The sequence below is a fragment of the Leucopleurus acutus genome, assembly GCF_964270905.1.
Source record: "Leucopleurus acutus genome assembly, chromosome: 1".
NCBI lineage: Eukaryota > Metazoa > Chordata > Mammalia > Artiodactyla > Delphinidae > Leucopleurus > Leucopleurus acutus.
The window spans coordinates 135,301,510-135,315,545 of NC_139142.1; the positions used below are offsets into that span (position 1 = coordinate 135,301,510).

The 14,036-nt window shown below is 43.7% G+C and overlaps 3 protein-coding genes across 6 annotated transcripts in view; 1 reads left to right on the plus strand and 2 right to left on the minus strand.

The window, feature by feature from the left end:
* Positions 1–1,096: 1,096 nt before the first annotated feature.
* SNAPC5 (small nuclear RNA activating complex polypeptide 5) lies at positions 1,097–4,667 on the minus strand. Of its 2 annotated transcripts, none has more exons than XM_082839274.1 (3): positions 4,556–4,667; positions 3,183–3,272; positions 1,097–2,412 (listed from the first exon to the last, which is right to left on the minus strand). In XM_082839274.1, the coding sequence occupies exons 1-3, from the start codon at positions 4,643–4,645 to the stop codon at positions 2,302–2,304; spliced, it is 291 nt and encodes a 96-aa protein (XP_082695400.1). In that variant the 5' UTR covers positions 4,646–4,667; the 3' UTR covers positions 1,097–2,301. The 2 variants fall into 2 exon arrangements, with proteins under 2 accessions (XP_082695400.1, XP_082695399.1); XM_082839273.1 differs by having other exon boundaries at positions 1,097–2,415.
* Positions 4,668–5,847: 1,180 nt separating this feature from the next.
* Positions 5,848–10,752, minus strand: RPL4 (ribosomal protein L4). Its single transcript, XM_082837725.1, has 10 exons — positions 10,706–10,752; positions 9,144–9,315; positions 8,847–8,953; positions 8,344–8,482; positions 7,753–7,877; positions 7,349–7,478; positions 6,938–7,094; positions 6,564–6,647; positions 6,334–6,454; positions 5,848–6,249 (listed from the first exon to the last, which is right to left on the minus strand). Exons 1-10 carry the CDS (start codon positions 10,706–10,708, stop codon positions 5,941–5,943), a joined length of 1,347 nt encoding a protein of 448 aa, XP_082693851.1. The 5' UTR covers positions 10,709–10,752; the 3' UTR covers positions 5,848–5,940.
* A 491-nt stretch (positions 10,753–11,243) lies between these two features.
* Positions 11,244–14,036, plus strand: part of ZWILCH (zwilch kinetochore protein) — a gene marked incomplete at both ends in the record, with an annotated part of 37,108 nt that continues 34,315 nt past the window's right edge. For 2 of the 3 annotated variants that reach the window (XM_082853848.1, XM_082853847.1), the window contains one exon: positions 11,244–11,313. In XM_082853848.1, the coding sequence (XP_082709974.1) occupies positions 11,261–11,313 (53 nt within the window). The remainder of the gene's footprint in view (positions 11,314–14,036) is intronic. The other variant, XM_082853849.1, reaches the window with a different exon arrangement.

Sequence of the window (14,036 nt, forward strand, 5' to 3'; positions counted from 1 at the left end):
CTGCTGTGCTCCACTGAGCAATGGCTTCCCTTCTCTCTCCAGTTACACCTGAGACACTTTCCTGGAGAGGAAACAAGTGCCTGGCCCTGGGTTTGTCCTGACTGTGGGGCAGCAGTGAAGCCACAGAAAATGAAGCTGTGTCTCAATTGGCTACCTTTCTTTCTTTGAACAGTAACTTCTGAGATTTAGGTTATATGTGAGGCTGCCTTCCCTCATTTTCTTCGAGAGCAGGTGACAGAAAACCAAAATAAATATATATTTAACAATAAAAGGCCTATTTCGTTTTCAAATTAAAAAACAGAACTTAGGTAAATCTCCTGAGTAGGTAGTTCCACTCTAGATCTACCAGAGCCTGAGATACAACCAGGATTTTAAAAACTGGTCAGTGCGATATATACACAGCTGCCTCAGCCAGTCATTTATTTTTTCTCACTGCGAGGCTAACATCCGTTCTAGGTTAACAGCCTAACTTACATGTTTTCAATACACAAACATTCAGACGAGGTTTAAGACCCACACCCTACTCACACCCAGGGTCTTTTCCTAACAGAGAGGATGTCACCACCACTGAGAATGTCTCAAAGTGTGCCAACTAATGAATGGGGCAACCTGGTGTCTAAAACCTGGATCTGAACACTTCCAAGGTCAATTTCTTTTGAGGGGTGTTTTAAATCCTCTATTCACATCCAAAGGTATTTCATTTTGAGAGTCAAAAAGATTTCTTCCTAGTACTTTTCACCAAGAATGATCTAATTCTCAAGAATGTTCCCTACATCACTCTTGCTGTGTTTTTTGAGTTCCTCAGGCCAAATTCCTTACTCAAACTTCCTTACTGAGATGCCAATAATAGTCAGATTTTTTTCCCCAGCCGCCGCAAGGCTTGCAGGATCTTAGTTCCCCCACCAGGGATTGAACCCGGGCCCTTGGCAGTGAAAGCGCGGAGTCCTAACCACTGGACCACCAGGAAATTGCCAATAGTTGGATTTTTAAAGGATGCCTTGTGAGTGTCTCACAAGGACCCGTAAAACTGCTAGAGCAGATACAAGTACTCTCATTTTACAGATGGGAAAGTGAGCTGCAAAGGTGAAAAGCAAGCAACCAGTTGGTGGTCAAGCTAGAATTCATACCCAACTTTTCTAGCTCTTAAAAACCCATGCTCATGTTTTAAGTTAGACCCCAAGATGTGTACCTTGATGCTTTTTGTTGCAAAATAATTTTCACACTGTGTTTTCCAAGAAACATGCTCATTTAAACTTCTGGCTACTTCCTGTAAGAGTAGCTCAAAATAACTTTAATGAAATATTAACAAATATGTCTGTGCTCTCTTCTGGAACAGTTTTGTAAGGAGCTGTGCTTGAGGAGGTTGTTTGTGTTTTGTTTGGCTTTTCTGGGCAGGGCCAATTACTTTCATAAAATTAAGCAACTGCTTGTCTGTACATTCAGTGGAAAAGGGACAGTATGCAGAAATGAGTCTCAACTTCAAATACGAAGTTTAACAACTCTTACTCTGTAACTGTCATCTCTTTATTACAAAATCCAACCTCCCAAGCCCAGTGATCCTTCAATGGCACATTTCCTAAGTCCAGAAATGGGTTTTCAACCATCCTACTATATTGTTCGCCCCAGGGGAACTGACCCTTTTCTGTTTCTGTCTGGAAAGCAGCAAGCTGCATGACGACTATTTATCTTTATTTCTAAGCACATTTTACCATAGTGATGTCTCAACCTAGATGTGGTAACAGCCATACAAAGCATGTTAGTAGGCCGTTTTACGATGTCACTGAGAGGTGGCAACAGCTTGTGCTCTCAAGTGGCCCTCTCTCCTCCTCTTTGTCATCTTTCTCTCCCACACTGTGGCCTTGCTCTGCTCACAAGGGTTCAATGGCATGCAAACAGTGTTTATAATTGGTTTTCTTAAAAGAGGCCTTGTTGATTGTAAAGGCTGGCTTGTATTTAAACTCTGCCCTTTTTGCAAATGCCAGACCTTCTCAGTAGCATTTCAGAGGAAGTTTTTGGTTTTGAACACAATTACTGAATCTGACCAGAATATAAACACAGCACCACCCATATTGCTCAATATTGAAACACTGCATCTCAGCTTTTCTGTATGTCACTAATTTTGGTTAAAGCACTCTGAAACTTGAGTTATTGATGGAACCATTTCTACAACTACACATCCTCCTAAAGTTCTTGCTTCCTTTTAAAGGAGGCTACAGGGCCCATGGCAAGAATTCTTTGAAGAGAGAAAGTTCCTGCAGCTTAGAACTTAACTCCTGTGACTAACCCTGGGTCTTCTCCCCTTCAGGAATCTGATTCTTCCTCCTCCTCCTCCTCTTCTGGCACATGGCTCCTTGTGCTCAACTCCAGTGCGGTCTGGTTGATTGATGCTTCATTGTCTACATGCACCAACATCTGCTTTAGTCAAGGACACATTATGGATTAGTAAGAAGAACACTGGCCTCAAAACAAATTAGTGTTTTCAAATAAAATCTCAATTGCGTATTCATCCACAATATTTATCACTAAGAACTGTAGCCAGTTTCCTATTTCTCCAAATTCTACCCTGACCCCCCAACCCCCATTGCCAAAATGGGAGCAGAGTAAATGCCCTAGATTTGATAGAATATTACCTGATATACAAACATGGTTTTTACATAAGAATTATGCTGGCTTAGATGTGCTGCTTTCCAATAGTTTTACATGCTTAACACACATCTGGGAGAACTGTTCAAATACGGTATATTTAGAAGATGATTTTCCTGAGGGCATTTGGTGAGAGAAGGACATGATGAGGGCAAGAACTCATTTTTTAGCACTAGGCTTTGTAGCTGAAGCTACACTCTATTTTTAAATCCCAAGCTTGCTTATTCACAGAACAGCAAGAGTTTTGACATCTTCCTGCAAAGATCTTCACACTCTCCCCGGTTCACTGGAGTGACTAGAGAAAGTGGATGAATAGGAGGGTCGAGGCAATATAAAAGTACAGTCAACCACAGTGTAGCTAGCTGGTAGATGTTCCCTGTTTAAAACAGTAATACAGACAATCCAGTTTATTAAACTGGAAAGTTCTTAACACCACTTCCCAGAGTCCTTTGGGCTTGATAACGTAATTTACAATTTTTGATGGCTAAGCAGCGTAAGAGCAGAATGGACTCCCCAGGCCCACACTTGATTAAGCTTACATCATGTGACTGTTCAGGCGCAGGTTGAGAAGACAGCATCTCATCTTCTCTCCCAGAACTAATCATTGACTGGAGGGCCAGTTCTTCAACCTGGAAAAGAAGAGTCAGGGACACTTTCCTTACTATGTCATTGGGCTACTGATGTAGGTGAGATGTACTGAGCACGCTGTAAGCTGTGGGCATCATGAGAGGAAGTGAAAACAGTGTAAGCTCTGTGAAGCTCCAGAGGGAAGGGTGGGCTCCTCGAGCTTTCCCCACCTCTTAAGGAAACAGCACAGAAAGCTTCCAGCCCCTTTCTCCTACGGTGAACAGGTGGTCCAGCTGAGCCGAGGCTTCCACTCCCCCAGACCTAGCAGCCCAGGGGAGAAAACACAAGCATGCGCTAAATAAAGCCAGGTGTCTTCTGATTCCACACACCCGAAGCTTGTCTACCCCGTAATGAGAAATCGAAGGCAGGAAGACTGGAAAATGGGAGCGTTCCCCGGAGCACAAAGGAATCTAGGCTCTGGCCGCGGCCATCGTCAGCACGCTCACGTTAGGCACTGGTACGGGCACTGCGGCGATGTGAGAACATAAAGAAGTGCAAGCCATTACATGTACCCTAAGGGAAAGCGCACTGTTTTCATAGGTCGCAGGTGGACAATACTTCTCAGTTTACAAACAGCCTTCATAACCCTCATCTCACTTGGATTTAGAGAGCCTGGAAGTGCCGAACAGGAATTAGCAGGAGCGTGTCACTGAGGCTGAAAGGGGTGACTTCCGCAGAGGCCTGGGAACTGCCGCTGATGGGTGTCAATCTCAACTCCTCGTCAAGGCCGTGGAGTCGGTAACAGCTCCGGGGGTAAGAGCTACCGGGAACTACTTTGTGGCTGGTCTCTTCTCGCAGGGCCTCACCGTTTTCCTTCGCAGAGTGGGCGCATCCGCCAGCCGGTCGGCTTTGCGAGACTAGAGCTGTATCGAGCGACCATACTAGGTAGTAAAGAGAATAGGGGCTCGGGAGGGGAGGCCGATGGGGGGCAGGGGCAGCCTAGGCGAGCCTGCGGGAGGTCTCCCTTCCTCAGCGCGTGGTGCGGCCGTCCGCGTTTCCGGGGCTGCAGGGGTCCGGTGTGGGGGAGGGTGTACTAGCCAAACTGATGGCTGAGTCTCAGCCCAGACCTGCGTGATCAAGATTCTTAGAGGGGTGGACCCACAATCTCAAATCCAGCCCCCCAGGCGCCGGTAAGCCACCAGGTCCAGCCGCGAAGGCCGGGTGAGGAAAGGCTAACCGGCGGCAGCAGGCGGGCGCCGCAGACGCCTGGGCTCCGCGGAGAGCCGGGCGGCCCGGGGCGCCGAGGGGACAGAAGGGAGGAGCGGAGTGGGGGGCGCAGGGTCACCTTGAGCCGGTTCAGCTGGTCGTGCAGGGCCGCTTTCAACCGGAGCAGCGTCTCCTCCTCCTTGCGCAGCTCCTGAAGCCGGCTCAACATCGCGCGTCTTCGCGCTGGCGGCCGGCCGGCCACTCGCAGATGACGCCACCTCCGCGCCGCGCTACCGGAAACGGAAGAGCGGGTCGGGCGGGGCTGGCGGCACTTTGGGGCGTGGCGGCCGCTTCCTGCTGGCGGCTGGGGTAGCCGCTCCTCCGCGGACGAGCTCCGCCCACGGATGAAGTGGGGGTTTTAAACCAAAAACCTAGACTCCAATGATGATTCCTAAGGCAAAATGCGTTGGAGCTGTAAAGGACCTAGAGATAAAAATGGTCAGATAGCATGTGTCAGGTGCTTCAGCTGAACAGCACTGTTAGCACCCTTCCACTGGTGTTGCGTCAGGCGGCTGCTTTCGCTCCCGCAAACCTGCAGACGCGTTTGAAGGCAGGGACTATTGCCAGCGTATGTGCATGGTACAAGAGCCCTGTGAAGGTCCAGGCAGACGAGGATTCCCAGTCACATGAAAGGGGTTTCCCAGGAGGCCTGCGCAAATTAAAGCGCGTAAGACAGAGCGGTGTTTCAACAAATTGGACGGTGTTTTTTCATGCTAAGGAACTGGGATTTCTTATCTATGAATGCAAGGATAGACTGCCAACGGGAACAAAGCCAGATGCAAAACAAGACCCTGACATGACAAAGTAGGGAAGGACGAATGTTTGGGTACATTCTCTGCACTAGCATGCTCGGTCAACATATTCATGCCTACTAAAAACGCACAAGTGGTTGTGAAAAAAGCTCCTAGCACTTTTCATACCAAGGCTCCAAATATCAAAAAGGTGGCAAGCATTCCCTCCATCAACTGTATTCTAACACCAGGTTATAACACCTCTGAAGGAAGCGTCAGTTTCTTACTGCTATACTTTAAAAAATGTATTCTGATTCTGCCCTCTTGTGGTTACTGAAAATGTCAGATCTTTACCGAACTTCACCCATTTTCCAAGGTGTTTTTCTTATGGGAGAGGGGAGCTAAAGAGTTTCTGTGTATTTCTGGGATAAGTCTTTTAACCATCTGTTTCTCAAAACACTGTTACTTACAAAGTGGATTTTATATCTGGATTTATGGAACATCCCACTTCTCATTCAACTTCATGGATTTTATACTAAATCCAAGGCTCCATTTTATACCAGACTTAAAAGGCTTGAATTATGAAGAACAAAGTGTCAGTAAAAAAAATTCTAACCAAGATTCACACAACACATCCAAGTCATGTTTCTCACTGCCTCTTTGATCATAAGGTCTTTATTCAAAATTAGCTGTCCAAAATGATTTGACCTTCACCAAATAAACAAATTTAACTTTATGCAGCAGCCTTCTTTTCCTCTGTGGTGGGTTTCTTTTCTGTGGGCTTCTTTTCTGCGGGCTTCTTTTCTGCAGGCTTCTTTTCTGCAGGCTTCTTTTTAGCAGGCTTCTTTTTAGCTGCTGGTTTCTTGGTCACTGCAGCCTTTTTTCCCACCAAAGGCTTCTTTGGCTTCTTCGGCTTCTTCAGCTTCTTAACGCAAATGGCCTCCTTTCCCTTCTTTCCCATCACAGGCTTCTTGCCTGGAATCCCTTTCTCATCTGATTTGGCTTCTAGTGCTGCTGCTACTCTATCCATCCGGATTTTGTGCTGCAACAAATTAGGAAGAAAATCTAAGAATCAAATCTTTCTAAAAACTCAACATATATCAGCAAAACCCAAATTATTGCTTACGTTCCTGGCCTGGCGAAGAATGGTGTTCCGGCGCATGGTCTTTGCATATGGGTTTAGCTTCAACATGATTCTCAGGTTTTTCAGTGGATTCTTCTTCAAGACTCTGCGATGAATCTTCTTGCTATAAAAAGGTAGACTCTATATTTATAGTTTATTTACATTACCCATATTTCTGAAATGCCCAATAGTGTGAGGCTAGGCAAGAATTACAGTGAATATCACAACTTTACCGTGGTGCTCGGAGGGCTCTTTGGATCTCTGGGCTTTTCAAGATTCTGCTAAGGTCTGTATTGAGCATCTTGTGCATGGGGAGGCTAAATGAAAACAGAAAACACTGACTATAGAGGCTCAACTCCTATTTCTCATGTAACTGACTAAAGAACATGAACCTCAACAAAAGATTACTTTTAATCATTTAAGCTCGACAGAATACAATCAGAATTTCCACTATACTATCACTTCTCAGAATCTCACCATTTCTACATATTGCATCTGTTTACAAGGAGGAAATGGCAACACAATCCGTTATTTAGAAAATATGCAAACCAATTTTGAACACTATCCACAGCATAAACACCATGTTCAATATATGAATTACACTCACTTGTAGTTACTCTTGAGGGAGGCAGATTTACGCCAAGTGCCATACAGCTCATCTAACTTGCGGAAAGCACTTTCAGTCCAAATGCAGAAACGTCCCACGTGCCCACCAGGAGCAAGTTTCAAAATGTTCAGTTTGCTTACATTAAGCAGAGTAATTCCTTTTAAAGGGAAAACAAGAATTAGGGAGCCTGTATTTCAACAGAAGAAACATAAATCATCTTTATAGCACCCAAGAAGTATTTTAATCATGAATTTCAACCATCAATGGCTCACTCATTCAGCCAAGAATCAGAACTTCCACAAAATCATGAAGTTTCAGAAACAGACCATAAAGTGGAATCTCATCATAATAAAAGCTGAGTAAGCTTGCATAGCATGGGTAATTAAAACATGTAAGCAGTACAAGATTTACCAGGAATGTTTCTGAAGGCCTTGATGATACCATTGTCCTCATTATAAATGATGCAGGGTCCCCTGCGCTGGATACGGCGACGGTTTCTCATTTTGCCTTTGCCAGCTCTCATTCGCTGTGAGGCGTAGACCTAACAAAGTGAGGTTTGGTATTTTGATTGAGATATGATCCCTGCAATAGATCTTCATAGTTTAAAAAACTTCATTTTACAGATGATCAAACTAGAGGCAAAAATGACTTGCCTAAATTTAACACAGCAATGATTTCAGGTTTCAAACTCAAGTAATTTGGTTCCAGAGTCCTTGCTCTCACATCCACTGCGGTTTAGTTATACTGTCCCCTTCAGTAATCTTTTGAAATTTAAAATCTGGCAACAAATTTGTGTGAAGGACCACAAAATCTACCTTTTTGATATCATTCCAAGCCTTAAGTTTCTTCAGGAGCAAAACAGCCTCCTTGGTCTTCTTGTAGCCTTCAACTTTATCTTCAACCACCAAAGGAAGTTCAGGAACTTCCTCTATACGATGACCTGACAAAGCCAATTAACAGTGACCTGGTTACTCTGCACCCTTTGAAAAACTGAATCGAACCCACAAAATAAAAATGGTGTATACAATTTGCCAAATCAGAATTTCCACAAATATCATGTGTTTCAGAAACACGGACCAATGAAGTGGAATCTCATCATTTTGACAGTTAAATAAAAAGAGGAAGCAACATGACAAGATGGAAAAGTTTTCTAACAATATACGACATCACTTTATTTGAATTAGTTCTCCCAGTTACATAGTATTCACTGATGACTGAGCTGGATACATAGTATTCACTGATGATTAAGACTGAAATGATCGTAACTAGTATTTAGCAGACGGAAATTTAGCCAGACACTCTAGGATGAGGTGAATGTACACAGGCTGTTAACACCAATGAAAAGGGTCAGGTAGAGAAAAAAAGGGGTATTTTATACAACTCCTAGAATATAAAATATCACAAACCTTTAGACATGACCAGCGCTGGTAAAGCCGAGGCAGCCAACGCAGAGCAGATGGCATATCGCTTCTGCGTTGTATTCACTCTGCGGTGCCAACGTCGCCAGGTCTTGGTTGGTGCAAACATGCGGCCCCCACGACACATCTGTTTTCCCAGTTAAGAATCACATTTCTCAAATTTTAGGAATTAAAAACAGGTTATGCCTTGCTCAGTAAGAATTTTCGTCACCCTTCTGAACCAGCTTACTGACAGCAGGCAACTGTCGCTGAGAACAGAGTAAGGCGCAAATTACGACATCACTGCAAGCAAAACCTCCTACTGTCAAACCTGTTGGCTTTAAAAATTATGACGGAAAAATCTTCCAGATTTCAAATCTGTCTAGAAAAATGTTTAATCTGGACACTAGCATCTTCAGCATAAATTATTTTGCAACTACTAACAAGAAAAAGACAAGTCCAGCCTTTTAAATGCCACAGCTGACTAGTCTAGGTGGTTAAACGAAGGATACATTTCCAAAAGCACCCTGGCCAGAACGGTGAGTGCCGCCACCTCGAACCCTGGGAATTCGAGCCACAGCTCTGCCAGTACCCCAAGACTCAGCACTGGTTTGATGACCTGAAATTGTGAAGAAACCCAAGTTTTAGCTACCCAACGACACCATTCTGACTACATGCACGGTAGCAAACAGCATCAGAACATCCAGGAAAATCATGTGGTTCAGAAACACGGACCAATGGAGTGAAATTTCATCACTGCTGTTAAGTATCTCTTAAAAAGTCAACCCAGGAAAGATCTAAATCCATACCTGCTAATTCACTGACAGCATAGGGCTGTCTGTTGTTTTTGCGCAAGTTGGTGTGAACAAAGTTCACAATATCTGGTCGAATGGGAGCCTTGAACACAGCAGGCAAAGTGACATTTTTGCCAGATGACTCCCCCTTTTCAGAGTACACTGATATCAGTGGACGAGCACACGCCTGGGAAAAGAAAAAAAATATTTATATTGACAAGCAATGTCAGAGGCACTCTTCTCACGTGCCAACAAAAGCATTAACGGTTCAGTTCCAGAAGAGACTAGAGTTTGATGAGGTAGATAAAACTTAAACCAAAAACAAAGGCTAAGTAACCAACACACCATCAGGTCTATTAACATCAGTAAATACTTGAAGGACACATGATTCTCAAGTTCTGCCACAGAATTTTCATCATTTTCAAAGAGAACGCTTTATAATTAAACTTTTAAATGAGGCCTTAGAAAGCAAAATAATCAAAACCATACTGTAAGGTTTGAAAATGCAATTTAATGCCATCATCCAAACTCTTTCATCCCAAATGTCAGCAAATCTACCAGGGCTCCACTCCTCCAAACATCCATCCTTGCCCCCTTCATCCCATTCCAAACACAGGTTCCAAAAATTACTAGTAAAAACAACAGCCCTGTTACTTCTTGCTCAATCTTCTCCAAACACTTACCACCTCAAAGGAAAACATCCCAAGCAGGATGTACACAACCTGCTCAACCTCGCTTTCCATACTCTTCCAGATGTTCAGGCCTACACTCACGGCCATCCCTGAGCTGCCTCAGATGTAACCAGTCTCCTACCTAAAGATACCCTTCCTCACCTCCTTCAGGTTTCTCTGATCACTGTTTATAAAGCCCAATTACTGCTTTCTCTCCAACTTCCTATGTCTACAGCACTTACTACCATCGAACATTACGACGCATTTTGACCAGCTCAATTACGATCGAAGCTTCATAAGAATAGTGCTTTTTCCCTATTTTGTTCACTCAACTCCCCAAGGCACATATACAGACGTTATTTATGCAGTACATACACAACAATTAAATTTTAAAGCAAGAGGACCAGAATGCTTTCAGAGGCAATTCTTAAGATGAACACACAATAATTCAGGAAAAAAGTGGAAATACAAGTTTTTTCTTTAACGAAATCTCTCAAAAGACGAAGTATTCCTTACTAAGCCGGGCACGGAGATACAAGACCCCAAACTGACTCCCACCCAGACTCAGTCTTAGGCCCTGCAAATTTCCAAGTCTTCAGTAGAACCCATTCTTTCAAGATCCAAGGGAAGCCAGAATTCCAAAGGTCCTTCTGCGCCCGAGAACGATCTGGGGGGGTCCTCCTGTGTCGCTTCCAAACGCGCCCTGCGCCGGCTCGCACACGTTGCCTCTAAGATGGCTGCCGGAGAGCCTCACTTCCCAGATCCCAGCCACAGATCCCAGCCCTTTGGTCCCCATCTCCTTCTCCTCGCTTCCCCTCATGAAGGTTTTATGCCCTGAACCTCCAAGCCCATTCCTGCCAGGCCCCAAGAGCAGAGAAAGGTCCAACGGAGAGAACTTTCACTCACCATGGCGGGGAGAGGAGAAGGCCACGCTCCCCTCAACCCGGCGGCTCCCACAGGAAAAGGAAGTGTTTTGCACTCCCACTCTGTATGTAACCTTCAACTCGTCCCCCACCCTGCCCCGTCTCAAAACCAATACAGGGACACAAAATATATCTCTACCACTCTACAAAAATAAAAATAGCGTATTATTTCTTCATATATGTCAAATTACGGTATCTATTGACTTCCAAAGCCAAAAAGAGCACTTAGAAACAAAGGACTCCTTTTCGCGGAGTAATCCATAAGGGGGCGAGGCCAACTCTCGCGAGACGAGTGTCCTTTCCCCCTCAACCGTTACAACTTATTTTAACTTTTTCTTACGGGAATGGAAAACTATTGGGACAGGAAAAACAGCTGTATGCTATAAAGCAAAAGTTTAACCTTGTGGACAAACGGGACCTGTTGAGGAGGTGGTGGTGGTAAAAGTAGTCCCGGCGGGGGGGGTCATAACCCCGGAAGTCAGCGTCTGGCGCGTATTTCAGTTTGGCGGTTTCGGATCTGCAGTCAAACTGGGGCGGGATGTGGGCGCGAACCAACCGAGCTGCTGAGGAGTTTTACGCTCATCTCCTTCAGTGAGTAGTAGCCTCTGCTTTTGTCTTGGCTGTGAGGACAGCACTTCGCCCTCGGGGTATCCCTCTTTCCACAGCCTTGGGGATTAGCGCCTTGCCAGTTTCCAGCGGCGCGAATGTTGTAGACAAAGTCCGCTTTCCCGGGACCTGGGGAGACGCCGGTTACCTGCTCCAGTGTGGGGTTGGCGCTGTAGGCCCTGCTGCTTGTAGTCTCGTTTAGGAGAAAACATGTGTACATTGTCACCCGAGGTGGAAGGTGCCAAGTTTTCCAAGAGGCACATTATTCACTCTTACAATGTACACAACTTGTGATATGTTAGGGGCACCTACCAGGATAGAGAAAACTAGATGTTGACATCCTTCACCTGTTTAAAGCCTGGCTGGCGTGAAACGTGTTGTTATAGTCTATTCAAGATAGTTATATGAGCAACAGTTATAATGATAACGTGATGGTGTGTCGGCTCTTTAAAGCACCTTTGTTTCACAGTGCTCTTAAGACTTCGTTTTATTCATATAGTGAACACTAGTACTAAAGGGGATTCCATCCAGTTCTGTATCCAACATAAAAATCGAATCCAGTAGTTCTCAAATTTGAGCATGAAGCACTATCACCTGGGCCCCCTTCCAGGGTTTCTCATTTAGTAGGTCTGGGGTGGGGCTAAAGAATTTCCCTTTTGTAACCAGTTTCAGGTGAAACAGATGCTGCGGGCCTGACACTTTGATAACTGTTGTAATCTATCCCCTTCTTTTCTAAATGACATACTTTTTCATTATTTGTCTTCATTGCTTTTATTTCCTGCTTACAAAAGTGGTAATGCTAGTCAGGTTTTTCAACATTATAGAAAGATCACTAGCTTTTTCTTTCTTTTTTTTCTTAAACAATGTCTTGGATAGCTTTCAGTATGAGAGCCTATACGTCGCATTGTTTTTAACAGCTATATAATATTTCATTGTATGGCTATTTTATGTTTATTTAACCAGTCCCTTGTTGATACAACTTTATTTAGACCTTTTGCATTTTCTAATTATTTCATAGGTGTTAGTTTTTCTTTCCACCTGTATCCCTCACACTGCCTTTGTAGCTACCTGCCTACTGGAAATTTCCAAATGAGACCTCAAACTCAACGTCTGTGAAACTGAATTCATCTATTCCCCACAACCTGACAGTCTCCTGAATTCTGTCTATGAGTTAAGAGTTACAAGTCCAAGACTGTAACTTGGTTCTCTTTTACACTGCCACCCACCCCTGTCCCATCTAGTCAGTCACCATGTGCCCTTGTTCTCCCTCCATCCCTACTGCTTTTGTTCACCATCATCACTTTTTTGAAGTACTACAAGTTATTCACAGCTATTTTCCTGGCCTCCAAGTTTATAGCCTCCACATCAGGAGGTCAGGGAGATCTTTCTCATTTAAAATCTTGTAGTGAGCTCCTCTTGGCTTTCAGCATACAGTTCAAGCCCTCTAGCAAAACTTCTTCCTTTGTGCCACAACAGTACCCCGCACTCCCCTCTGTTGGGACTCATCACCCTGTATTGCAATTGTTGGTTTGCTAGTTGGACTACAGTCAAGACTATGAACCAGAGGCTATGCATTTGTTTTATATCTTGGACATTTAGTAAGAATTGTTGACTAAATATTATGACATAGTATGTGCTTCGTGTTTGGTAATTGCAATCATGGTTGCTTTTGCTGTGGTCATCCATTTACAGTGCTTGGTGTCAGTCTATTTATCTCTTGTAAAAATAAAATACAGTGTGTGTGTGTGTCTGTGTGTGTGTTTGTGTGTGTGTGTGTGAAAAAAAAAAAAAAAAAACACCAAAACCCAAAAGTTATGTTATTTGGGGACCTTACTGAGGACTATAGCCTGGGAATCAGCTTCTCAGATAGCTCTGAAGAACTGTTCCAAAGAGGTAAGGGAGTAGTCAGAATATATAGGAGTTTTTGCTGGGGGAATAAACCAACAAAAACAAAGCAAAACAAAACAAAAAAGTAGTTGAACATCAAAAGTTTACTACTAATCACAAGAACAGACATCTCAAGTTAATGATTTTAGTGCTTTTCCATGTATGGGAAGATGTAAGAGTCTGGACTCATTGAAATTATTCCTTTGATACGCATCTTAACTGTCTAGGGCCAGTATCCTGTTTTTCTGCATCCTGAATTCCCCTCAGGGTACACCAGGGTGGCTGCCGTGGCTGATGGTTTTATGGTGGGCAGCATTCGGTGTTTACCAGAATGGCAGGCAACTTTTTTGTCCACAGAGTGCCTGCCCATAATACACATACTGGTGACATGATTCTTGAATGATTGATTGGTTAACATCCCTGAGTTATGCATACATAGAAATTAAACTTCTTTAAGAATAAGTCACAATCTTGTCCAAAATGTGGGTCATAGTTTTTATTTCAGTGAGTTATAGAGTGGATCAAACAATAAATGGTATCCTGAAACCATTCTGTTGGGTTCCTTTAGGACTCTAAAGATTCTTTTCTTTCAGAGTGTAGATCAGGCTGATGTGCATTTTGGTATGTTAATGGCTAATAGTTTACATGCTTTGGGATCAACTTTCTTGAATAAAATGATAATTATGAAGTATCTTAGAGTTTTGTGCTTACATTTTAAAAAGGAAATGCTTTAGCATTATCAAATTTACTAATTTTTTAGTGACAGCTCATGAAAACAGGGAGGATAGATACTTCCATTTTAGCAATAGAAATCCAAGGCC

What these genes read in the sequence shown, in the direction of transcription:
- SNAPC5 (XM_082839273.1), bottom strand. Translation starts at nt 4,645, where the DNA reads ATGTTGAGCCGGCTTCAGGAGCTGCGCAAGGAGGAGGAGACGCTGCTC. An exon ending in ACCAGCTGAACCGGCTCAAG is followed by an intron (nt 3,273 to 4,555) that starts GTGACCCTGCGC and finishes CTTCTTTTCCAG; the next exon opens with GTTGAAGAACTGGCCCTCCA. An exon ending in CGCCTGAACAGTCACATGAT is followed by an intron (nt 2,416 to 3,182) that starts GTAAGCTTAATC and finishes CCTTGACTAAAG; the next exon opens with CAGATGTTGGTGCATGTAGA.
- RPL4 (XM_082837725.1), bottom strand. An exon ending in GCCAGGGTGCTTTTGGAAAT is followed by an intron (nt 8,483 to 8,846) that starts GTATCCTTCGTT and finishes CTGGGAAAACAG; the next exon opens with ATGTGTCGTGGGGGCCGCAT. An exon ending in TCCCTCAAGAGTAACTACAA is followed by an intron (nt 6,648 to 6,937) that starts GTGAGTGTAATT and finishes GTTTTCATTTAG; the next exon opens with CCTCCCCATGCACAAGATGC.